Source organism: Malania oleifera, chromosome 13 (genome assembly GCF_029873635.1).
Source record: "Malania oleifera isolate guangnan ecotype guangnan chromosome 13, ASM2987363v1, whole genome shotgun sequence".
Lineage (NCBI taxonomy): Eukaryota > Viridiplantae > Streptophyta > Magnoliopsida > Santalales > Ximeniaceae > Malania > Malania oleifera.
The window spans coordinates 82764428-82792234 of record NC_080429.1 but is presented as its reverse complement, the minus strand read 5'-3'; the positions used below and the strand labels follow the sequence as shown (position 1 = coordinate 82792234).

General features: G+C 34.0%; 1 protein-coding gene across 1 annotated transcript; it reads right to left on the bottom strand.

Moving 5' to 3' along the window:
* Positions 1-1850: 1850 nt before the first annotated feature.
* LOC131146559 (agamous-like MADS-box protein MADS2) lies at positions 1851-27098 on the bottom strand. Its single transcript, XM_058096228.1, has 8 exons — positions 25892-27098; positions 17278-17356; positions 16279-16340; positions 16100-16199; positions 3657-3698; positions 3526-3567; positions 2422-2564; positions 1851-2208 (listed from the first exon to the last, which is right to left on the bottom strand). Exons 1-8 carry the CDS (start codon positions 26074-26076, stop codon positions 2124-2126), a joined length of 738 nt encoding a protein of 245 aa, XP_057952211.1. The 5' UTR covers positions 26077-27098; the 3' UTR covers positions 1851-2123.
* Positions 27099-27807: the final 709 nt, after the last annotated feature.

Sequence of the window (27807 nt, the reverse complement as noted above, 5' to 3'; positions counted from 1 at the left end):
GTTAGTTAGAGATCATCTGAATCAATTTAAGGTAATCCATAGTTAATTAGGTACAATCCATTGGATAGGTGTGAAGGGGTGCTAATACCTTCCCTTTGCATAGGCATATTCTCGAATCCAAACCTAGTGATGCGGATCATGGACTATTGATTTCCTTGAACCTAGATGTAGTTTAGTGACTAATGAACTATTGGGATGTTAAATAGGTGCTCTGACCACACCTAGAATAAATATGTTAGGGGCGACATTGTTGACCTTTAAGTAACCCATTGCTTAGTCCCATATATTACATTAAACTTCACATAATATCGAGTTTGCCACTCAGTCAAGGCGATATGGAGATTCAATCCTATCCCCTTTCCTAGGTCAGCCCTCTAGGACATTGCAACAACTTAATAACCCCACTATTGATAGAAGAGAGGCAAACCATAAATTAACTATGAATTGTATCAAAATTAAATTAAATTATCCTTTGATTTTTCCATAGTTTTAACATTTACTTTATCTATATATGTGAAAAAATGTTGATGAATTGTTTGATTATTTGTGTATGCAATTTTTTTTTTATATATTTTCAAACATTGCTTTATGTATATGCAATAATGGATGAATGTATGCAATGTATAATGATGTGATGGAATGTGGGTTCAGGTTTTCAACCTTTAATAAGCACACGTGTTCACAAGCCTTATACTTGGGATCTACCCTCCTTGGTTTAGATAAGGGTGTAACAACGTTAGCTCTTGTGAATCATGAATCTTCAGGGGTGCACGAATGACTTTCCTTACTTTGTACCTTGTCCAAACTCATTCCGGGGAAGGGGGGGGGGGGGGGGGAGGGAGGAATTGGAGACATTCTAGGGATCTCTTGTTAGTAGGAATAGAACTTAAACTTCACAAATTAAAACCTTATCTCCTTTCATAGTATAAAGCCTTAGAGACGACTTATGATCACTATACCCACTCGGGTTGAGATAGAATCTTCATCCTTCATTTTCATCCATTCGTCTTTTGCATGTCATTTCATGGTTACTCCTTGTTGATTAGATATGTAGTAAGAGATGAAATAGCGGTATTAATCCTAGGAGCATCTTAGAAGCCTAAAACTTTGCATTGTTTTTTAGGATTAATAAAGCTCTTAATTCCCCCTTTTGGTTTCATAACTGATGTGACTAACATTGTTAATTTTTGCCACATCCTTTTGCATTCATTTTAGGCATACAAGCTACTTTGTCAAAGTTTTGGATTAGCCTAAACAATCCCGTGGATGGCTCGACAATAATATACATAGAGGATGAAACAGAAGTACAAAGATATTAAAAAAACTAGCAAGGTTAATAGGGGGACAATTTTATTGAAGGAACTAATGTGGTACTACTAACCCGAATTGAAATCGACACTTGATCAAATTTGGTTGGTTTTTTTTTCGTAAGTCATGTAAAGGCATGCTCAAGATGACCTATCAAATTAGAGAAATTATGAGATATACTGGGTGCATACATCACATCTAATATGATTTCTTCATATGCAAAAAACTACTATGATTTCACCCGATGAATCTAGTAATTTCTCATCAAATTTCTACATCATCAACCTTCGGTATCAAGTACTTAATAATGAATGGAAAAATTTCAAATGCATGATCGAGCATGTGCAAGTAATAGGCTTTGGGTAATCAAGAATTTTTATTGTGCAAATAACTCCAACTTTGCATCCCAACTCATTACACATGCACAGATAACTCAAACTTCGCATCCCAACTAATTACACGTGCACACTAGAGTAGCAAAAACCCTAGCTTCAATTCCATGGATAATAATGCAGCTATAAAAATACATGAAAATAATAGAATTATACAATAAATCAATCATAATTATCCAAAAATATTACAATTGTGTGTTCCTTATAATACACACCACAAAGTTCTTGCATGGTTACCCTAGGAGTTTAAGTATATGGTCCCTATGTGGAAGTTAATAATAGACACACATTCAACCTATACAATCACATTTATTGTTTCTAACATATCGATATATGATAATAATTGCAAATTGCACGCACAAAAAAAAAAAAGAAAAGCCAGCGATACCCATATGCAGACATTGATCTTTGTGAGCTTCAAATTCAAAGCATCCACCCATGAACGTACCCATTAACATTTTGCGGTGGCGCTGCAACATTCATCTCATCTGAACTAATAGGATTGAATCTGCACGTAACAACAGTAATGAAGCCAATAAGGAAACTAAATAAATTAGTAGAAAAAGATTGTCTGTGAGAGGTCACATATTTGCATTTGTTTGGATACTGATAAAACTCAATGTGATTCTAAACTACATTAATTGAAATTCACACAAATTCAAAATTCAAACTCCCAGACACGAATTGCAATGCATGAGAGAAGTAAAATGCAGGCACATACCCAATTTGCAATGCAGAAGTGCACCCTCCTAAAGGCTGAAAGAAACCCTCAGAGTGAACAGGAAGGCGGCTGTAGGGGATACTGTTCTGTCCTCTGATGTCCCACGATGGTTGCAGGGGAATTCCTGGGCTGCTTTCTTCCAACTGAGGAGCAGAAAGTGTCACCGCAATCACATGCATAAAATAGATTGTAGTACGTTGACACAAGTACTTGCAAAAAGTACTTTATGTTCCAAAAGGAGACTAAAATTGCATATTTGCGCTGGGTCAAAATATGATTGCTACAGCATTTAGGTGCAAATAATTTGATGGAGGAATTTAGTTATCTTTCTTTCATATTTGAGTAGCGTTTGCTCCTGGATTAGTCCTTCAATTCAATAGACTTTTCCCTTGGAAGCTGGACAGATTTCTTACTATCCTTGTCATCTTTTGCTTCTTAAAGGTATTTTTCATATTTTTTGGGGTATATTAAATCTTGAACAATCCATTTTTAAATATAAAATTCATCTAATTACCCTTCGCCAAAAAAAAAGCAGCATAATGGAAACTCATGGTTTCACCATGTGGAGTACGCATCTTTGGCATTGGCAGAACCTTGCAAAGCAGGAAACAAGAAGAGATGAAATGGCACAACCTTGTGGATATCTAGGTCAACAATTAATTAATTGTAACCAATAGTTTATCAAGTTATCACTCTTTTACAAGATACCGGATTTGGAGTATACATAAAAGGTAAAAGAGTTGATTTGTAGAACAACTATTTCTAAGATTGAATAGGATAGAATAAATAGATATATAACAAAGAATGCACTAATTTGAAAAAAAAATCACTTATGTATAAATTTTTATTTTTCGACATGAAATAGGACTCGAATAGAATGACTCTAGCTAATGGTAAAAATTAGAAAAAATATTTTCTTATCTATTCATGTTATAGATTAGTAAAGGTTTTTTTTCATTGTCTTTTATTACTTTGATGACGACGCATCTTTATCATCAAATTCTTGTAGTATAATTGTTATATATATTTCTAAGTATAGACATTTGGAATGAACCAAATATATAATGTAAATGTTTTGTCAGCTGGTAGAAAATGTGTACGTACCTTGCTTCTCAATGCCCTGTTAGTTTCAACAAGCATTTGCATCTGCAAGGAAATGATATTGGTGAGTATATGTTATGTGTATTAAAAGTACTTAGATGGGTATATATATATATATAGGGTTATATACATACCCTCCTCTGAAGGTCAGCAAGCTGATCAAGCATGCATTGAGTCTGTAAATCATGCATCATGTATATTTCAGTCAGAAAAGAAAACCTCTTAAACATTTTACAGTAAGCTCACCAAGTGGATATCCCAAAATCATCTTTTAAAAGATAAGAAACCCATGCATCCACCCAAATAACTAATGCCTTCAAATAAAGGGTCTCCGAAATTTATACATACTAATTCAAAGGGTCATAGACTACTGCAGAAAGAGATAAAAAATGCAAAAGTAAGTTTGAAGCTTTGAAGTTTAACTTGGCTACCCAAGCCCAGACCCAATAAAAATACACAAACCCAAGTTGGCCCATCAAGAAGTTGGTTTCAAACAAACCTATTAACATAGCACAAATAGAGCACGTTGAGGATACTTCTGCACAATAGCATCCTCATGATCAGCAGCAATTTGTGGAAATAATTTTGGATGACACAGTTGACTTGAGTACAACTCATTCATAGCCAAGGCTTAATCCCGATCACTGCGTGAAGATGCTTGCCTAAAATCAAGGCAAAACAATCAAAGTATCCTTTTATACTTCTGCATCTTCAATCAAATCCTGTCACTAATTATAGTCCACGATATTCTCTCCCGTTCTAGTTCTGCACAAGGTCTTTCAGCCATTGGATAATTACTTTAAATACAAATTGTACCAACTTCTTGTTGCTCACGTTGTGAAAGAAATATAATATAATATTCACAGCTTCAATTCTAAATTTCTTCTTGGTATCAGAGCCGGTGTGAGCAACAAGTTTTTTTTTTTTTTCAATGGCCTCTCTTTCTCACAATGTTAGCAATTTCATCACTCTCAAACTAAAACAAGACAACTACCCTCTATGGCGTGAGCAAGCTCTCGCTCTTGCCGAAAGCCAGGACATGGTTGGTCATCTCACTAGAGAAACAATCAAACCGACCATGTCCTCCATATCAACCACAGACAAGCCTGCAGACAAGACTACAGATGAGATCATCACGTGGCGGAAATCAAATCGGCTTCTTCGCGGATGGCTTATTGGCACACTTGCTGAAGAAGCACTTGGACTTGTTATTGGCCTAGACACTGCCAAATCTGTTTGGGATGCTCTTAAGGAAGCATATGGGCAAGACTCACAAGAAAGAGAGTTCACTCTTTGTCAACAATTGACTTACCTGTGCAAAGTTGACAACACCACCATTGGCGAGCATATTCGCAATTTCAAGGGCATCTACGACAATGTAGCAGCCATAGGAAGCTCTGTAACTAAAAAAGTCAAGGTATTTTCCCTTCTCAAGAGTTTAGGGCCAAAGTATGAGTCCTTCACCACAACTATGTTAAAGCCACCACATCCAAACTATACTGAATTGGTGTCCCTGCTGCAAGGGTATGACCAGCGTCAAAATTGGTTCACCACCAATACTTCAACTCACCAATTGGCCTTTTATGGCCAAAAGCAACATCCTCAACAATATACTTCCACAAACTGAGGACCACAAAATCATTTCAATTCAAATGGTCATGGTTTTCAAGCTCACAATCAGAACTCCACCAATCATATTTTCAACAACCAAGGACATACCAACTCCCACAATCAGAAATTCAACAATCAAGGTTTCACCAATTTCACTCGACAGACAACCCACAACAACAACAAACAAGGTTCCATGTCTCAGCGTCCACCTCCTCCAGGACAGCGACGAATGACACCAGCCGAACAAGAAATATATCGCAATGATTCTTGTCAAATTTATGGTGTCATGGGCCACATTGCAAAGATATGCTGGAATTTACCAAAACACTCTCTCAAACATGATGAAGTCCCACAGGCTTTGTCTACTCTCACCCTTGACAGCACAGTCTTTGACACTGAATGGACATCAGACACCGGGGCATCAAATCAAATTACAGGTAACACTGGTATGTTGAAAAATATACGTCCCTATATAGATACTTACTCTATTTTGATTGGAGATGGTACATCACTAGCAATTAAATCTGTTGGTGATGCTATTGTTAAAAATGGAACTAAAGTCTTACCCCTCAATAATGTCTTGCATGTTCCTCACTTAAAACGGAATTTACTATTTGTAAGCCAACTTACTGATCATTATCCCTTGAATTGTGAATTTTCTACTGTGGATTTCTGTGTTAAGGAATGGGAGACAGGTCACAAGGTGATGACAGGACGCGCAAGGGTGATCTGTACGTTATTTCCTGCCCCCATGAATTATACTACTCCCATAGGTTCAAATCAGGTACTGCAGAATGTGGCATCAGTGGTTAGGACACCCTCAAGCATTCGCTCTAAAGTTGCTTCAGAGAAAAGGGTTAATTAATGTTCAAGGATCTAATAAGCTACAATCTATTTGCGATAGTTGTCAATTAGGCAAGCTTAGCAAATTGCCATTTTCTTGTTCTGACAATTCCAGTTCAGCTATTTTTAATAAAATCCACTGTGATTTATGGGGTCCATTGCCTATTTTGTCTCTTGGAAAATATCGTTATTTTGCATGCTTGGTTGATGATTCTCCCGATATACTTGGCTTATTCCTCTAAAAAAAAAAATCTGAATTTGTTGATACTTTTTTGGCCTTTGGGCAATATGTAGCAAGACAATTTGATACAAAAATCAAAATCTTTCACTTGGATGGTGGTCGTGAATTCATCAATTCAAGACTCAATTCTCACTTCCAAGCACAGGGAATCATTCACCAAATTTCTTGCCTTCACACTCCAGAACAAGTAGGTATTGTTGAGCACCGACATAAGATAATTCGTGAACTAGGTATGGCAATGTTGTTTCACTGTGGTGCTCCTTTATACTTATGGGTTGAAGCTTAACCGTCTACCATCTACTGCTGCTAATCTAGATACACCTGACTTCAAATTGCATGGGGTGCATCCGAATTACTCCTTTTTACGGGTATTTGGATCTAAATGTTTTCCATATACTTTGGATACTCAAAAACACAAATTTGATCCCAAGACAGTACCATGTGTCTTTCTTGGATATAGTGATCGGCACAAAGGCTCTAAGTGCTTCCATCCATCTACACAAAAAAAGTTTATTTCTTGACATATGGTCCTTGATGAGACCAGTTTTCCCTTCAAGGAACCTCAAGGTAGTAAACTTGCCATTCCTTCTAATCAATGGATGAGTATTTTTGACTCATGGACTAGTTTTCCTATTTCTCAAACTCATTCTCCTATACCATTTTCAGGTTCTTGTGATTCACTTTTTGCACCACCTAATCTACCACATCCAAGCACTTCACTTGATGCCATTGTTGAACCACCAACCTCCATCCCATCCACTTCTTCAGATTCAGCATCAACACCTGTTCTTAATCCTTCTACGGCCACTTCAGACTTGATGGCTGCCCCACAATTGACACCTTCTCCTTTTGCTTATCCGGATCAAGTTTTGGACACAACACCTATGTCACCTCTCCAAATTTCAAAGCACGTTGAGCCTCAACATGAAGCACGTCATGATTCCCTTGAGCCATTTGAGCTACCTGAATTACTTGAGCCACCTGCGACTTCCAATCAGCGAATGGTGACTCGCTCTCAACATGGCATTCACAAACCCAACCCCAAGTATGCTCTCACTGTTGTCAGTCAAGAAATTCCAAGAGTGCCTCATTAAGTTAAAGCTGCTCTTAGTCATGTTGGTTGGAGGGTAGCAATGCAGGAGGAAATGGATGCCCTTCATCATAACAACACCTGGTAGCTTGTTCCTCGCAATCCTACCATGCATGTCATTGGTTCCAAGTGGGTCCTCAAGTCAAAACTTGACCCAGATGGCACACTCAATCGACTCAAAGCCCATGTATTTGCCAAGGGCTATCATCGATTTGATGGAATCGACTATGTTGACACATTCTCTCCTATTATCAAACCCGACACAATTCGCTTTGTTCTCAGCCTTGCCTTAGTTTGACATTGGGATATTAGATAGTTAGATGTAAAAAAATGCATTCCTCCATGGAATTCTCTCTGAAGATATCTATATGGAACAACCCCTAGGCATGGCTGATCCAATGTTCCCTAATTACGTGTGCAAGCTCCAACGAGTACTTTACGGCTTAAACAAGCTCCCCGCGCCTGGTTTGACCGTTTCAGTGCCTTTCTCCTCCAACATGGTTTCTTTTGTAGTCTAGCTGATCCATCTTTATTTATCCTACATTCTTCTCATGGTACTTTAATTCTCCTATTATATGTTAATGATATGCTTCTTACAAGTTCCACCCCTCAGCTTCTGAACCATTTTATCCAACTTTTACACATAGAGTTTGCCATAAAGAATCTCGATCCTGTCCATCACTTTCTTGGTATTCAGATCACACACACATCTGAAGGGTTGCATCTCTCTCAAGCTCACTATGCGCTTACCATTATTGAGAAAATGCAGATGGTAGATTGTAGGCTTATGAGCACACCTCTAGAGGCAAAGACTAAAGGCCTTGATAGTGATGTTTTGCTTGATGATCCCAGCTTCTATCGTGGGCTCGTTGGAGCTTTACAATATCTCACACTCACTCTACCCGATCTTTCATATAATGTTAATTTTGTCTCTTAATTCATGTATGCACCCACCTCTTTCACATCCTAAAATGGTTCGTTGGATCTTGCGGCACATCAAAGGCACTATTCATATTAGTCTTGATTTAACTTCTTACACTACACTTGATCTTTGTGCATTTTTTGATACCGATTGGGAAGGTTGTCCTACTACTCGACGGTCCGCGATTGGTCGTGTCACCTTCCTTGGTCACAATTGCATTTCTTGGTGTGCAAAGAAGCAACTCACTGTTTCTTGCTCCAGCACTGAGGCGATTATCGCGCCATAGCTCATATAGTTGCTAAAGTTACGTGGTTAATATTCTTCCTCAAAGACCTTGGCGTTCCTCAACCTCATCCTCCAGTGTTGTTTTGTGACAACCTCAGTGCACTACATATGACTATCAATCCGATTTTCCATGCCCACAGCAACCACATCGAGCTAGATTATCATCATTTTGTGCGTGAACGGATTGCGCTTGGTCTTCTTGTCACTCGACATATCTCCACTACACGTAAGGTTGCGGACATCTTTACCAAACCTATGTCCAAAGCCACCCTTGCTCTATTTCGCATCAAGCTTCGCCTCCAATCTTGGCCAAGTTTGTGGGAGGATATTAACATAGCACAAAAAGAGCACGAGGATACTTCTGCACAACGACATCCTCATGATCAGCAGTAATTTGTGGATATAATTTTGGATGACACGATTGAGTTGAGTACAGCTCATTCATAGCCAAGGCTTAATCTAACCCGATCACTGCATGAAGATCCTTACCTAAAATCAAGGGAAAACAGTCAAAGTGTCCTTTTATACTCTTGCATCTTCAATCAAATTCTGTCACTAATTATAGTCCATGATATTCTCTTATTTTCCTCTTCTGCACAAGGTCTTTCAGCCATTGCATAATTACTTTAAATACATATTGTACCCTCTTCTTGTTGATCATGTTGTGAAAGAAATATAATATAATATTCATAGCTTCATTTGTAAATTTCTTCTTTACCTAGCTTTAGCTCAACTAGTAGACATGTAAAACAGTGAGATCAGTATCTTATTGAAGTTAGTTTTCGCATTGGTTCGGCACCTTAAATCTCTAGAATTGAAATAATTTAACTAATGATGATATTATTAGCATAATATGGGCAATAATAATTGGAAATGTTAATTTACTAAATAATTACACTATTAACAAGTGTTGGTTGGTTTGTTAGTTATAAGTATTGATTAATAAATGACATTTGGATAATCATTTTTACATAATACAGCCACAGAAAACCTAGAGGATCTTAACTAATTAGAGCAAAGTGCATGTCATTCGAGCCCAATTGTCAATCAACATGTTTTTCAATTTAAACTTGGCGATAACTGAACTGATTAGAAATGTGACTCTTAGATTCTTTTTAGGTCATCATCTAAGTAAAAGATCTCTTGCTCCACCTCAGTGCTTGAGTTTGAGTGATCAATTGTGACCTCTTCTAAAGTTACATTCACCTCCTCTACAACTCTGCCAAACAAAGCAACAATGTCCTACTAGCCATTCATTTTTCTAACACCTTCGGTTTTTGTCTCTTCCAATATTTGTCTTTTTATAACCCTTCCAAACTAACCCTTACAGATCAAAGCCTTTATCTTTTTCTTTAAGTGAATGCACTTTTTAATATCATGCCCATTATCTTTATGGAAGCGATCAAAATTAGACTAAGCTCTCATTTGGGATGGTGACCTTAAAGGGCTAGGTCACTAAAATAATCTTCGTCCTTAATCTAAATGGAACTTTTCTGCAAGATATATTTAATTAGGTATAATGGTGGTGCATCATCCCAAAGTTACTCTACATTGCCTTGACCTTTCTTTTCAAGCATGCTACAATCTTTCAAGCCATCATCAGCTTTATTAGGTTTATATAGCCTTAGGATTTGGGCATTTAACCAATGCTCGCGCCCATTTCATAAAAAATTACAAAAACTTCCTAGGCCAATAGGTATTTTCAAAGGTAGCCAGCAATCATGTAATACAAATTCCTCATCTTCAAAGTTGTGCTAGTAAAGTGAATCATAAAATCCTTCAAAGACACCCTTTTATCTATTTGAAGCTCATCAAGCTACCCAAGGTATGTTCCAACATTTCTCAAGTAATGAAATGACTTGCAAAGTACCTAGGGCTCATTAAAGGTTCCAATCGACAGAGGCTTCAACCTATGTTTGGCACCAAGAAAGACTTGACAGGCTCAACATTACCACAAAATTTTGCCTGTGATTCTATAAAGGGACTTTACAATGACATTTGGATCTTGAACATGTCTAGATGGTCCATTGGAATAGTGCTTTGGTTGTAAATGTCTACTTGATGAACCTTAAACTTCAAGAGTAGGGGAGCTATCATCAGCTTCTCGATGAATGACAAGTTAGAGCCCTATGTCTAGTTTGCAATAGTGTACTCATGATTTTAAATCGCGGTAGCAGGTAGCGTAATGTAACGGTAATGGGTGTAGCGGGAAGCGAAAGTAGCAGATGTTAGATAACGGAAAGCGGGTGTAATGACCATGAATTTTTTTTGAAACACACACACCGTTGTACATATTGGCATACTTGCATGTTTTAAACTTTTAGCCATTCTTAGAAATAGTTTTTGTATATTTTGGATTCTTTAGTTTGAGTAACTAAGTTATTTGGTAAGGGCAACATGTTTACATTTGTTTTCAACCATCATTGATAGAAAAATTATGTGTATATTTACACTTCTCATTGTTCTTATCTGTGACAAATTCTTATGTGTGCTAAATTAATAAATAAAACAAAATACATTATACACTCCATTAATCTACTAGACACATAAGACATACAAATAATACAAATATAAAATAGTTAGAAAAGAAAGGTTTAAACTAAAAAATATAGAAGATAAATATCACATTACTAATATTATCAAAATAAAATATTTTCCTAAGAACAACACCTTCTACCACATTATCTGAAAGGTATCCTTCGGATGGATATGTGGGGTCTTGTTTCCGTTTATCGTTAGTTCATCTCTAGAGTTTCGTTTAGTGTATTTCGTTTTGTTTTTGGTTGTTTTTATGTTTTTTCTCCTTTGTTAGTTATGTTTAATTTTGTTTATCCTAATTTGGTTGATTGGCATTAACTTGTAACCACGGTACTCCTCAGCTAAAAATGAGGGTTTATTAATAAATAAATGGAGGTACCGCCCTCTTTTACCAAAAAAAAAAAAAAAAAAAAAAATGCACCTATTGTAAGAATTTAAAGAAATAGTAAATTTTGTATCATTGTCATCCTCATTATAATCTTTTCCCCCCTCTTTCCACTTGGTATATTGAGAATGATATATGAAGGAGAGCGAAAAAGTGAGAAGAAAAAGTAAAAAATAAAATGATTTTTTGGTGTAACAGTTTTGTAGCCGTTAAGTAACTGCCATAACAGCCTTTACATAACAGTCGCAGTCTGTAATGGCTGCTACAACTGTGGTTTTCCTTCCCACCATTTTGCGGTGTGTAATAGTATCGGTAACCCAAAAAACCATTACGTAATGGTGTTACGTAACAGTGGTGGCCGTTATTTAAAACCATGAGTGTACTAGATTAGTCTATAGCATTTTTTGCATTATTTTCTAAGACTTGACATTAATATATTTAAACTTTTCATCAACGAGAGAATTGATCAATGATGGTGCTTCGCTTGATGAAGTATGCCTTCATCTTCTATTCATGGGTTCATAGTGGTGCTTTTAGTGGGCTAGACATAGCCTCACACCTATAAAACACTATTGATAGGCAATTAATAATATTGCAATACTATGTTTCTTTATTTTAACCAAATTCATCAAGCATGCCTTCAATCTTTTGCTAATAAGGATGCGAATTGGTGAGTCATGACAATTTTTGGAGGATTGGGAAGTCAATCTATCGAGGTAGTGATTTTTATTTCAAAGCATCTCTGTAGTTGTTAATTTGATCCATTAGAGATGACGTTTTGCATCTTTAACAATGATATGATTAGAGGTAACCACAATGAAACTAGTCAACCATGCCTAGTGTACTTGCCAATTTCATTATTGCACAACATCATCTTTTACACTTGCAATTAGGTCTTGCACATCACCATTAAGAAAAATGCCCAAGGAGGCTTTGAGTTGACTCTAGGTTATTTATTTGACACTAAAGTTAGAGGAATAAGCAGCAATACAAGGAGAAGATGAGCTAGTGGACATTACATTCCCTAGTTTCTAGCTTTAAGTTTATAGAGGGGATTCAATAGGAGCATTGTTGTGGTCACTAGATCATCTATCGTGATGTCACTTGACTTCAATAACCTTGTAGTCTAGGTTTGAGCCATTTTAGTGAGCTGGTCTTAAATTGGGCCATAAGGTTGAAGGGTGAACTAGCTTGACCCATTAAGTTGAACAAAATAATGAATCTCAACTCTTAGACATAGGTAAACGAGGGACCCCAAACTTAATTCTTACCATTGAGTTGTCTTAGGGGTGCAATATCTAATGAACGATTATGTTGCCCTTTGGAAGCTATACTCAAAGGAGGTGTTGATTAGGGCAGGTAGGCATGCAACACCTGATCATCTACCTTAGAACATGTAGGTTGCTTGGATAGGAGCCTAAATTGCACTTGCCACCTAAGCTCCCTAGGCTACTCGAATATGATTCTAAATTGTACATTCTCCATCTAACAAGGACAAACTAGAAAATCTAGTAGAAGAAATGCCAAAGTCCCGAGATAAACAATGACAGGAAACTACTATATGAAATCTAGAAAGGATATTAGCATAATACTTTGAATCTAATGTGTGCATTGAAATTGCATTTTGTAGAGAGGAATAGGGGAGGAAGAAGAAGTGTGTAAAATTTCTTTTCCTTTCATTTCGTAGGGGTAGAAAGAAATGAAAGTGGATGGAAAGAGGACTTCCCTTCAAAAAATAATCCATCCAAAACTTGATACATGTGGATAAATAGAGAGCTCAATGGTGAATATATATAGTGTTGGTTGAAGATACTTGGAGTTAATAATGCTTCTTTGCAATAGTAGTCAAATCCTTTTAGTGCATCCTATCATGTCATTTGGTTTATTGGGATTCTTGATGTACCCTAGAATAGCATTCTTAGGCATTCATAGAAATAAGAGGCCTTTTTATCATATGAGTATTTGGCTTGCATTATATTATTCATGAGAGTGCGTGCAGGATACCATGTTTTATGTTTGATATAATAATTCCATCACGCGTACAAATATACCCTTGTGTATGTAATAGCATGAAGAACAATCATTTTTTTTTTTTTTCAAAATTAATGACAATAGTTATATTAATTTAATATTATATAATTTTATTAAGTATTATAGTATTTAAAATATTATATGGTAGTACAATCAATTATGCTTCATAGTTTCATATAACAACATTGTATTATTATATAACTTACTTTTGCTTTATATTTCTAATATTATAACTTATTAATGTAGTGCAATCAATAAGGACGACTAGGTTCCAGCTTTACCCTGGTAGCCAAGGTTGGGGATTGTGGAAAAAACTTTGTTAAGATGAAAGCATATATTTAGGATCACATAATGATTAATATTGGAGATGGGAAAAAAGAAAATTTGTTTAGGCACAACTGCAAAGTCTTTGTTTCAAAAAAAAATTTCCAAACCTATTTTGTTTGGCTAGTCAAAAGGAAGCCAAGGTGTCTTAGTTTAGGAGTAGTATCTCCAACAATAATATTTTTTGGGATGTATCCTTTTTTCAGGCAAGTTAGAAGCAAGGAGGTTAACCACAATGATCAAATTCCTTAAAGTTTTATATGAGATTAATATCAATATGGAGGAGTTAGATAGGTGTGCATGGGACCTCTCCAGTTCACAAATATTCTCAATGGCTAGTCTATAGAATCACTTTTCTCATAAGGCCCATCATATTGAGTTAAATGTAACCCTCAAGACATTGTGGAACCCCTACATCCCCTCAAAAATCAATGTATTTTGATGGTGATGGTGAAAAATAAAATTCTTACAACTAATAACTTGCATAAAAGAGGGTGACCTTTTGCATCCATGTGTATTCTTTGTATGAAGGAAAATGAAGAAGTGAACCATCTACTCCTACGTTGTTCTTTTGGCAAGCGGATTTGGGCTTCAGTTTGACATCAAATGAATCTTCATTGGATTATGCCTAAGGAGTTGACGTCTGAAATTTTACGAGAAGCAAAGGCTTTCTCAGAAGTTTCAAACTTGCAATTTTGGTGGCCATATGTTCGGAAATTTAGAAGGAAAGGACTGGAAGAATCTTTCAGGAAAGCTATTCCAATGCCTCTTTGGTTTTAAAAAAATTCTTGTAAAATCTTCATCAATGAAGTAGGCTAAATGCAAACTTAAAATTGTTGGACCAGAAAGATTTTGATTCTTTTCTCTAACCTGGGGGGCTGAGTTGTATACAATTTTTGGTGTTATTTTAGTTGCTCTTCGTTTTGAGTACGAGAGGCAAGTCCTTGCTTGGCTAGCCTCTCCTTGCCTTCTTATTTTGTTGAGTTGTATCTTCATGGAAGACCAAGCTCCATGCTTGTTCCTCCTTTCTACTGTTGGGCTTTTGTGGAGCTTAGTTATGTTTTGATTTGGATGACGACCCGACCTTTATTTAATTAGAGATTTCTATCCTAAGGCTTACTCCATGGAGCGAAGGCTTGGGCCGTGAAGCAGTACTCGTGCGTTGCCCCCGGGGAAAATTTTTGGAGCCCATTCGGAACAGAACCCTAGGCGCAACATATAAAAGGGCGCTTTCGGGTGATTAGGGTTTTTAGTGGTTGTATCCGTGAGAGGGAACGAGAGCGAGAGAATTGTATCGCCACACTCTCTGTGCTTTCTTCCTGATAATATTGAAATCCCTGCAACTCCGTGGACGTAGGCAAAATTGCCGAACCACGTAAATATTGTCTTGTGCGTGTGATTGAATTTTTTCTTTGACGTTATTCTTTCTCTATTTGTTTCTCACAGGTTTCGGAATTTGTTCGTATATTCCTAACATCTATCACTTTAATAAAGCTCAATTAATTCCTTTTAAAAAAATGTAGATACCATAGTCCATGACACTAATATGATATAAAGTACATTATTACATTATTTTTATGAATATAATAAAAAAAATACTATATGATTAGAAATACAATATAGCACGATGTACTTATATCATAATAATAAATTTCATTCTATTTTCATTATTTTTTATCTTTAATAATTTATTCTTATAATTTCGTGTATTATAATATTAGGTAAATTTTTTTTTGGCCTATTCAGCCAGTATAGCGGAGGTATTTATCTCCAAAAAATGAGATGCCTGTAGCAATGTATGGTACCAATACTTGAGCAAGAAAATGAAATTTTTTGTCTTTTCATGTCATGTTTGATTTGTGAAATATAATGAGATAGAAAACGAATGAAATGAAAATTTAAATGAAGTACATGATGAATTCCAATGATAAATTTGATTACATTCCCTCAAATTCCATTCCTTTCCTTTCTTCCAAACATGCAGTTAGAATCAAAATGTAAAATTGCTATCAGCCACTCATCAAGCTCACAGCTTCAGTATATATCAGGTAGAACAAACCACAGAAAAAATCAAATTCTTATCAATCTTCTCAGCAAACAAAAAAAAAAAAAAAAAATGCAAAGAAAAAATTGAGGACTGAATGTCACAACAGCCAGGCTTCTCAACATATATAATTTCACATTATAGTTATCACTCATCCAACACCCATATATATATTGGAAAATGGCAACATACGTATGGAGACCCAAAATGTGATAATAGCTTTACTGATTGATTTTGATATTGATCTTGTGATAAAGCTTTACCTTTGTAGACCTAATTTGCTTTAAGGATGATTCAAGTTGATGCTCAAGCTGCTCAAGCTCCTTTGTGTTCAGAGGTCCTAAGTCTTCCCCGAGAAGGTTTCTATAACATTATTCAGTTAACGATGAAAGATGAGAAAACATGCCCCTTCATTTTCTTTGGTTAGCAATGTAAAGTTTACCTTTGAGATCGTTGTAGGGCCTCAACTCTTGCCTTCAACTTCAAATACTCCTGGTAGCTGCTCTGTTTGGTGCAATAGTCATCATTGAAATTGTTACAAGTAAATCAATATTGCAAAGTCGAACCAAAACATATTTTGATGGAAGGAGCTAAGAGAATAGATTTCTCAAGACTTTGTTTGGAACTTTGAAAGCATGAAAGAAAAAGAAAGAAAAATTTAAAAGGAACTAAATTTTTCTTATTTGATTATCAAGGAAAATGATCAAAAAGGAAGAAAGTACAAAATTTTTTACTTGCATGGTTAAATGTTAATAATCATTGACTTTTCTTAGTTTACATTGATCAATACTTGTGATGGACTAGTTATAAAAAAGTCATTAAAGTTATTAAACATCATTCAAAAAAAACAAAGGTGGTGTGCAGTTTGTGTTGGGTTTTGTGTAGTCTAGTTGCATTTGATCTAAATGATAACCTGACTTTTTTTTTAATTAGAGATTTCTACGGCCCAAGCCTTCGCTCCATGGACTAAGTGGCCCAAGCCATACTTGTGGGGGTCCAAGGGCAATGCGAGGCGGGAAATATTTTTTTGGCCTGTTTTGTAGCTCATTGCTGTGCACAGGATATAAAATCTCTATTATGGTGATTAGGATTAATTAGTCGTCGCACTTCTTGAGAGAGCGAGAGAGAAAACTATTGTACTGTCGCACTCTCTGTATTTTCTTCTTGATTATAATGAAATCCCTACAACTCCGTTGACGTAGCCAAAATTGTCGTACCACATAAATACTGTTTTGTGCGTGTGATTATTTTTCTTTGGCGTGGTTGTGTTTTCTCTATTTTTATTTTATCATAGGATTTGAAAATTTCATGTTAATTTCCTTCAATTTGTGCACCATAATTTTCATAAGTGTGTTGAATTTTGATACACCTAGCCTTAAGTAGTGGCCTTGTGATGGATAAAAATACGCTTAATTACCAAGGATATAATAGAAAGCGATACCTGTGTCTCATTGATTGGTCTGCTAGCTTCCAAGGCACCATAACTGCACTTTTGGTACCTCTCAAGTGTTTCCACCATGCTAAGATAGAAGAAACAATGCCACCATAATGAGATTCTACATACGTATGGTGACCCAGTGAAAGAAATCACTAAATGCATATATAACTTCTTGTGAAGTAATAATAATAATAAAAATAATAATAATAATAATAATAATAATAATAATGTTAATTAGAAGAGATGATACTCATAATTAAACAAGATCTATATAATATAATCTTTGGAAATCATAACATAAGCACAAGCACAATCATTATCACATTTACACACAATAGTCTTTTTTTTTTTTTTTTTAAGAAGGGCGGGACCTCTATTTATTTATTGATACACACGATAGTCCCCTATAATGCAATGAAGATAAAAGGAATACAAATTTCTAGGTATTTAAGATTTGCAAATAGAATGTTTCACATTCCTTAACTATAACTCATTTTGATGTATTTAACTAAATTGTATGAAAGAGACATATTTCCAAAACATGTTGTGACAAAGTGAGAAAGGGAATGAGTATCATATTCTAAGGTGATTATACTAATATCTATTTTTTTTATTCCTAAAAGCCCTTCTAGGTTCCTTGAGAAGTGACACTTTTTCTTTTTAAAAAATATAATCTTCTTTCCCTTCCCTCCCTTGCTCTCACATACTCTTTTTATCATTCTCTATGCAGATGAGCATATGCACTCTCCCCTACATGAGTGCTTCAAATTCAGGAGGCTTGAATTAATCTTAAATATGAGGTCACAAAAACTCATTTTATTTGTGGGTTTTGAGTTGAGATTCATAACCTACTACTTGAAAGCCCAAACATCATTTACATCTCAAAATATGCAAACAACTTGGTTGTTGTAGACTAAACTTGAGATGGAAGGAGGAGGGAGGAGAGAGAAAATTAGATGATTACTAGAGTAACAAGACCCAACCTTGAATGTGAACTGTGTTTGAATATAAGGAATATGAATGTAGAGAACAAAACTAATATGGCAATATTAGTCATTAGTGAGAATTGTCATAACAGGGGCTTATCACCAATTGTTTATAGTTATATTTCATTTCTCATCTAGTGTGGAAGGTTTGTGGTGATCACCCGAAATACAACAAGTCTTATAGTATAATTCAGAGGAATGAGTTTTTTGATTATGTAGTTGGGTTTAATTGTAGTTGAAGTATATTCATTGTAAAGATTGGAACAATGTATATGTAGATAAAATTCTAACTAGAAAGTAAAATAATAACATTTAACGAGTCACTTATATTAAAAAAATTGTCAAGTAATTGCTGAAAGAAGAGCAAATCAAGATGGAAAATATTTTGGATGTATTAGAAGCCAAAAAAAGAAAATTAGGCTAGACATAAGCCTTGATTAACACATATAATAGTGATAATTTAGGGGAGTGGGTTTTTTCATTATGTAGTAGGGTTTAATTGTAGTTGAAGTATATTCGAACAATTTAGGACTTGATTAACACATATAATAGAGATAATTCAGGGGAATGGGTTTTTTGATTATGTAGTAGGGTTTAATTGTAGTTGAAGTATATTTGTTTCAAAGATTAGAACAATGTATATGTAGATAAAATGCTAACTAGAAATGAATTAATAACATTTAATGAGTCACTTATATTACAAAAAATTGTCAAGTAATTGCTAAAAGAAGAGCAAATCAAGATGGAAAATATTTTGGATGTATCATAAACCAAGAAAAGAAAATTAGGCTGGACATAGGCCTCAAGAAGGCTCCATCACACCTTATTGCCGAATTGAACTCCCTCAAGATAAAATGGTTAATGACTTGTCATGTTTTGGCATATTGAGGGCTCTTGGTGCTTGTTTATTCATAAGACACAAATAATGCTCCCATATATAAGGATGTCCATTGGCGGGTAAGCAAAGAATGTAAGATAAGAGCTAGCTTGAAACAAACCAATGAGCAAAGCACCATGGGTTATGTGAATCATAGATGCCAATGAGTTTAAGCTTTTGAACTATGAAACAAACACTCAAAAATTCATCTTGTGTAAATTTTGAAAGAATAAAGGATGTCTAGGTCAATTAAGAAGGATATAATCTACGTGGATAATTTATTCCTAGAGGTTCAGTCAAACAATCCACCAATTCTTCTCTAACTTCACATGATATAAGGATACTACCCATATATAAGTGATTGCTTTACAACATTGTCTTAGGTTCATACACTTTTTTTTTATGATCTAATTTAAGTTAAATTGTTTGCACAAGATATCAAAGCCTAGTAATCACAATGCATGAACATAGATGTAATTGGTTGTAGTAATTATAAAGGAATATTTGCTAAGAAATAGTTCAAGTACTTGGCTTCCATCCTACTACATACAAGTAGGGACATAAACTCATATTTCATAGCAAATTATGCTATGACAGTTTACTTAAACAAATTTACCACCTCCTCTAAGAGTGAAAAACATAAATACCAGTAGATTTCATTTCATCAAAATCAAGTGAATGTAATAGTGCAACTTCATGAATCCGTCTTTGTTTTCACATATATCATTACAAGGTCCAAATTAACACTTTCATGATTTGTATATCAAACATATAAATTTTCTTATTTAGTTGGTTCTCAACTTCATTTTTTTTTTTTTAATTTTTTGAATATTACAACTACTTTATATTTGTTTCTCAAGCACATGCTCTATTGTATCTATGCTTTTCATCGACAAATATAACAAACTATTTTTTTTATGCCACCTAAATCAATTTAAATTAGATTCAACAATTCGATTACTCTATCTGCTTATTTGTCCTTTAAGTTCTTTTAGTGTCAGTTGAAATTTCTTAAAAAGAAAAAAGAAAAAAAAAAATTACATATCCTTTATCAATTTACGTTATGCTAACACATCTCAATCTACAATGACATAAATTAATAGAAAGATCAAATAAGCACACTTGTTTCTTTAATAGTTTCATTACATTCAATATGAAATAACATTGACTATAATACCCCTTCCCATAGAAACATTATTCCTAAATAGTTATTGCAATCTTATCGAAATCCAATGACTCCTTCCATATAACATTTGTAAGAAGAGTCCTAACACAAAATTCCCTCACATATTAGGGACAAGGAGGATGTTTCTCAAGCAAAGAAATTTTCTAGAAGCTTGAGAAGAACATTTTTTTCTCCACCATAAACATGCTGCATTGCATCAATCTACCACACAATCCTTGTTCGTGACCATGTTCACTTAAGAAACAACTATGCTTGTGATATTTGCTTCAACTAGGTTTGTGTTTAGTTTGGCAAGGTTGTTGCTTGTCAGTCATCTTCCCCTAGATTGCGAAGCGTGATTCCCGCAATATTGTGCATATGAAAAAAACTTCCTTTCTTCTTGAGTCTCGATTGTTAGTTTTGGTTTGAAGTAGATTTATTCTAGTTGTTTCGGTGTTTGAAGTTCTTGTTCTAATGTTTAGACTTATATTCGACTAATAAGGCTTGAGGGTTGCTTCTTGGCTTTTATAGCCTTGATATGAAGTCTATTCTTGTCTTCACAATGATGCATGTGCATAGAAATACCCTCTAAGGACATGTTTCCTCTGATGTTTCAGTTGTTGTTTTTAGGCATTCCATCACTTAAGTAGGTTTTTAGTCAAGCTCCCACCCAAAAAGGCATGAGAAAGGATGATATGATCATTTTTTCATATCATTCATTAGTTTATGATATTCACTAATATGAATCGCGCATCCCTAATATCAAATATCTTGAAATGCAAAAAGATTCATGTAGCCAATTTTCGCATCTAAAATTCCCAATTTTAAACTTCTTGTATGATGAATTCTAATTTCATTTACTTCTGTATGTAGTATAATGAAACTCATAGAAATAGCTTAGCACAATGTTGAGGAAAATATGTATGCACACCCAATTAGTTTGATCTCCTTGTCGATTGTTCTTAGAGGTGCCTATCCTTCCTTATTTTTAAGATCCACCAAGACAGAGCAAAGAAGACCCTCTCCTGTCATCATATAAATCATACGTTATTAAAGTTACAATCTTGGATGTTTTCAAAAGAGATTTGGTTGTGCATAGTACACCATTCACTCTACGTTAATATTGTTTGCAACATAGGGTATGTTTTGGTTTAGCGGTTAGGTTAGGCTAGACTAGGCTAAAGATCCTTCATTCCAATTTGGTGAAATATAGTAAGATAGGATTGGCCAAGAAGGTAGGCTTAGCCCATTTGAGTGGCCAATCCTTGGCTAATCTGCTCAATTAAGATATTTATTTTTAAGCCCACAAAATGAAAAATAAAAATGTTTTCCGCAAGTGAAAGGGCCTCATAGTTTTAAGAATTTGGTATTAAAGAAAGTGTATAAATTGCCTTACCTTCCTCAAATTTCTCATTCTCTACTAAGATGTTTATTTTTTTAACTGTGGACACTACTTTATAAATTATGGTATATATATGTATGTAAATCAGTATATATATACTTCATTAATTTAGTTTTCTTACCTATATGCTAGCATTCATTCCCAATTTTTCATTTTTTTTTAAATTTTTGAAGGGTTAAGAAAGAAATTAAAGTAGAATCAGGAGTGAAGAAAATGTAGAAGTGGATTTGTTAGAAGGCTAATTAGTGCCTATATTCATATCAAAATCTTTTACAAATTAATTTCAATAAATTTTTTTTATATTATTTTGTGATGAAGTCAAATATTTGCTTCGATTTGAAAACGACAAGAATGATATTGCTATTGAGATATGTTTTTCATTGTTTAATAATTGAGGAGAATAAAACTTGGTGCATGCGATTATAAATTATGAATCACTATAGAGAGTTCTCATTTTTTCGACTCTCAAAATAGTAATAAATTTGATCATTCCAAGCTCTCAAGAAAGTAAAATGAAAGCTTGGGATTAACTTGAATGTGTGTGTGTGTGTGTGAGAGAGAGAGAGAGAGAGAGAGAGAGAGAGAGAGAGAGAGAGAGAGAGAGAGATATGATTTGTTGGCTATCCACATCCACATATACTCACAATGGCTCTAACCCTAACTTTTACCATGTTTTAACTTGCATTTATGTTTTCATGACTTTTTTCTATGGAATAAGAAAAAATCAAGTGATGTAAAGATGATACAAACTTCAAGTTATCTCTAATAATTTTCTTTGTATATATAGATGTAAAATTGTAAATAGTGCAAATCATTTTGAGTTTTAACACGTCCTTCTATTTTAAAATAAAACATTCTTTTTAAAGAGTTAAGTTTGAGAGACTTTATTTCAATTTAATGCATCAAATAATACCTTGCACATTACCTGAATATAGAGAATAATACATAGATGGGGGCATGCAACCAAAACAAATAATTTCCAAACAACATGCTCACACACACAAGTGAATGATAAACTAATATAATGATTAAATAATACAATTTTACTATGTGCCACTTTATTAACATCTTTTCATAATATTTTATGGATCAAAATTATGACTTCAAAAATAAAAAATAAAAAAAGAAAAGAAAAGAAAAGAAAATGGATGACACAATCAACAAAATGATATTATGCAAACCAATAAGAAGACCAACAATAATTTACTTACTAGCATTAAATACAATAGAAATATAAGAAAAAACCATCAAAGTTCGGATCTCAAACTAAAGATAAAATTGAACTCAACAATAATAAAATGCCTGAAGTTATCAAAAGTTGAGTAAAAGGTTTTATTTATAAAAAAAAAAATCATTGCAAGAGTTGGAATAGTCCAATTTTCAGCAATGCTCTCAAGGTGCTTAAATAGGTACACTTAGTGAAATCAAAAGAATCAATTAACCTACAAATTTTTCATTTTTGAAAAATAGTATATCAAATTAGAGTTAGCTCGTAAAATAAATTTTATCAATAACATTGAATTCTTCTCCAATTAAATAAAAGTTATTGATTAAAAAATTATAAATGGCAATTAAAATAAAGTATTTGCAACTTTAAATTAAACTAAACTCTTCTTCCTCACTTACTTTATCCAACTTAATTCAAAGCCGTACAATTTCATTAAATTATGTGTCTTATTTATTAGTATAATTAATCAAAACAACCAAAAATATGAATAACAATTCTTAGATAATCATGATGCAAATAAATGAAAACTAAATACCTTCAATAATAAGTACTACAAATCAACACACCATTGTTAAGGTTTTACTCTAATACTCCGATTGGGAGCATGAATTTCAAACCTTATATTAAGATTTGGGTGGATTTGAACAAATTTCATTATAATTTTTATATTACATTTTATCCAAATGCAATACAAAGTCCAAATCCAAGACTTCTCCGAACATAGGACAAGAGAACTTTTAAGAATTACAATTTCTTTGCGCTTGGTTCAATAAAAATTTATTTGCTAGTTTATATAGTACTTGGTGGGAACATTTGAAAGGAAAAAAAATTATTGTGTAAAATTTCTTTTGTTAGTCTTTAACATTCTGATTAGCTCATTTACTTGAGAAGTTAAAAGTTGATTTTAAACATAAAGCACTTTAAGACACAATTAGTTGTTAAAGCTTTGTTTAAAGATTATTTCAATTATACATCTTTGAAAAAAAAGAAGAAGAAGGAATTATTTCATCACAATAAACATCCCTTTCCAACTACAATGTCGAAGGCGATCTTATAAGTGATTTTCTATAATCTTTCTTCGTTATATTGCATAGTACTCATTTGCAAAATTTTCAGCAAAATTAATTATGAACTGCAAATTATTTTTAAGTTATGTTTTAGTAATTTGGTTACTAAATCACATTTTGGAGTGGAAAACTAGTTTACAATATAAGGTTGGTTGTCAAAAACCTTTTTACAATTGATTTAAGTTCAAAAATATTTTTCTAGTTAAATCTTGACACTTCACTGTAAAAGTAAATTTTATATTGTATAACTACTTTTAAATTGTCACAAGAGTCCCATAATGAACTTGAATTCGTTTTTGAAAGCCTAAATATTTTCATCACTTATAGCAATCAACTTTCACCGTGTAATATGGCTTTCAAAGCGTAAAGAAACCATAGATGAGCTTCTGTCCAACCTTCTCTTCAGCTTCATCTTAGATAAATATTTTTTGGAATTCTAATGAACATTCTACTGATCCGTAAGCCACGTGAAATAAAATGATCAATGTGCAACACACACATATAGAACATAATCTTGATCTTGGAATTGTTTAAAATTAGATCTTAGTTAGATGCTATCCTAATTCTCCATGTGTCTATGTATATATATTCGAACATACTACAGCTATATCAAACTTTATTCAAATGTATATGATTTCAAACTCAAATTAAACTCAATTCTGAGCTAAACAATGCTGATACACTAACTTGTTGAAGGCTGTGATTCAAAAAAAAAAAAAAAATATGTGTGTGTGTGTGTGTATATATATATATATATATATATAGATCCATATATAGCTAATGGTGGAATGTCTTTTAAGTATTAAGCATATAAACTCTTCTCAACGACCAAAAGAGAGCATATGCTGGCTGGCTAGCACACTTGGTGCAGCAGCTTTGAAGCTTTGAGAAAAATTGTGATTTGATTTGGTATAAAAGCTTTGAAAATACTTCCACATTTCTTCAAAAACGCTACCATGCATGTAATGTGTTGAAAGACTCAGTAGTTTTCAAATTAAATCTCAGAACTCATCTTAGCATGCATCCAGTTCAGTACCCTCTGGGGTTTTGCCTTTAAGATTCCATTATAGCCATAGAATAGATTAATATTAATTTTTTTAGTTTAGAAAAAACAAAAACAAAATAAAACAAGAACAGAAAAAAAAAAAAAAAGAAAAAAAAAAATTAACCCCTCCCCCCTTCATGGAGTGGTAGATTAAAATCAGCATATGATGCGATTTTTCTGATTTCTTTTTTTTTTGGTTGACGTAATGGTTTCAATTTTCGACGTGGTGATGTATCTCTAGTGGCACACCCGCACTTCATGAGCAATCGTCATAATCCAATAAAATAAAATAAAATAATAATAATCTGGAAGCCAGAAATAAAGAGAAAGGGAACTGCAGCCATATCATTTAATTTCAGTTTTTTTTTTTTTTTTTTCAATTGTAACATCGGATCTCGTTCTTTCTGAAGACGTTTATCAGCTATAAGTAAATTTTTGTGTGGAGGATTGACAAAATGAAAGAGGATAAACAAACAGAGAGAAAATCTGTAGATCCCTTATAAAATCTTAAATTTATAAAAGCTGAACTGCTACTTTCGAACAAAAAAGCATCAGAATCACACACAGGGAGCAGATCAGAGCACAAGAATAATACAATATCAATTCAACAAAGTAAGAAATATAAAATGATTTAAAAAAAAAAAAAAAAAAAACAGCGCAAAATAAACTGCTTGCTTAATAGGAAAAAAAAAAAAGCAAATCGAAATCTTGTGGGAAGCAAATTAAGAGTAAAACACTCGTGAGCACAGAAGACCCCAAAAGCAGGAACAGATCAAGCTTAAAATACAGAGAGAGAGAGAGAGAGAGAGAGAGAGAGAGAGAGAGAGAGAGAGAGAGAGAGAGAGACCTAGAGCTGCTGCAGAACTCATAGAGCTTGCCGCGGTTAGAGAAGATGATGAGGGCGACTTCAGCCTCGCAGAGAACAGAAAGTTCGTAAGCCTTCTTGAGAAGCCCATTCCTTCTCTTGGCAAATGTCACCTGCCTGTTGATTTTGTTCTCTATCCTCTTCAGTTCCACTCTTCCTCTCCCCATCTTTATTTCTATATATATATATATATATATATATATATATATATATCTATTCTCTCTCTCTCTCTCTCTCTCTCTCTCTCTCTCTCTCTCTCTCTCTCTCTCACTAGCTAGAGCTCTAACTCCAGCTGCAGCACCCTTCTTCTCTTGGTAAAGAATTGAACATCTTTCAGGGGGGTGGGCATGTGATATAGGGCACCAAAACAGAAAGAGATAAAGAGGAACAGTGCAAAGACAGAGAAAGCTTTATATATATATATATATATATATCATATATATATAAAAGAGAAAAGAGAAATGGAAACCCTGCCTAATCCATCTTTGGCTATCTCTTTTCTGCTTCTACCACTACTCTCTCTCTGTCTCTGTCTGTCTGTCTGTCTCTCTCTCTCTCTATATATATATATATATACACATATATACATATATATAAATATATATGTGTCAAAAATGGAGTTGGAGTTACTTCTGTGTATTACATTCCTAGCTTCTCTGTAATGTCTATCGGACGCAAGGCTAATCTTAAAAGTCAGTCTCACTTTCTGACATCCACGCGTCAGCTTCACAGTGGCTACTAATTTTGATCTATCCGATATTTTCCCTGGATCAAGCACAACTAATGAACGACCTCTTTCATTAACTGTCGAATACATACATGTCTACCTCACCATGTTCTAAAATTTAAAGCAAATCAAAATTTTAATTCAACCATCTTTAGTTTTAGTATACCTAAAAAACACACAATAAATAATCTCCCTTGAGAAAAGAGAGTAGGTAGCTATGCATATGTCTTCTCTGAAATTTGGATGGAAGTAGCTAAGCTTTCTAATTAGAGAACGGGGGATAGGTTTTGACTACCTTCCTGCAGCCTTGCTTAATTGCCAAATTCAGGAAATCAGACTGCATGTATGCATCCACAGTCCAACCACTCAATGCGGCTAATGGCAAAATTTTCTTTTAGCTCCATATGACTTTGTAAACCTCTACATACAACATCGGTTCTCGCCGTAAAAAATCTTCGCCACAAAGGGAAATGGTGACCTAGTAATTATCAATCAACATCCTCATGCACTCTTGCTTGATTAAGACAGATTTAGAGATTAGAAACGGTAAACAATAAACGAACAAACATCACTTTGGTGTTAAACGATGTACCATTCGTTGCGTTGCAGTTTTGGTGTTCATCACGTTCCTTCACATGAAACCCCATTACAAGTAAATTGGGCATGCACTATATGGTACCTTCTGAAAAGTTACGACGTTCAAATTTGGTTGCAAGCATAAAAAAACATCAAAATAGATAATATTGCGGCTTTATTTGAAAATACTAACTTGAGTTGTCATTTCAAAGCAATAACAAATTTTGAGCAATAAATGTGGTGATGTAGCCTAAAAAAAAAGGAGCTGTCCTGTCATTGTAAATATGATTGCACTTGAATTCATTTAAAAAATTATTTATTGTATTTGAGTAAAGACTAAGTGCAAGGCAAGGAATAATTAAGAATATAATTTTTCAGATTCAATAAAAGTTATATTTAACTCAATGCCATAGTTTTAAAAATAGAAATTATTTTTATTGTCTGCTTTTAATATAAAATGAATTGGAGAGAAAACTTTTCATAATAAAGATAAATGAAATAAATGTTATAAATGAAATGTGCTAGACATTCATATTGTGAATTCCAATCCTGCAATTAGGTTGATTTCAACATTTTTATTGCTAGAAAAAGTTAG

Bases quoted from the DNA above. Each gene is read 5' to 3' on its own strand.
- LOC131146559 (XM_058096228.1), bottom strand. From the start codon at position 26,076: ATGGGGAGAGGAAGAGTGGAACTGAAGAGGATAGAGAACAAAATCAAC. The intron at 16,341-17,277 runs GTATCGCTTTCT...TGCACCAAACAG, and splicing joins GACCAATCAATGAGACACAG to AGCAGCTACCAGGAGTATTT. The intron at 2,565-3,525 runs GTACGTACACAT...TCTGCTCCTCAG, and splicing joins ACAGGGCATTGAGAAGCAAG to TTGGAAGAAAGCAGCCCAGG.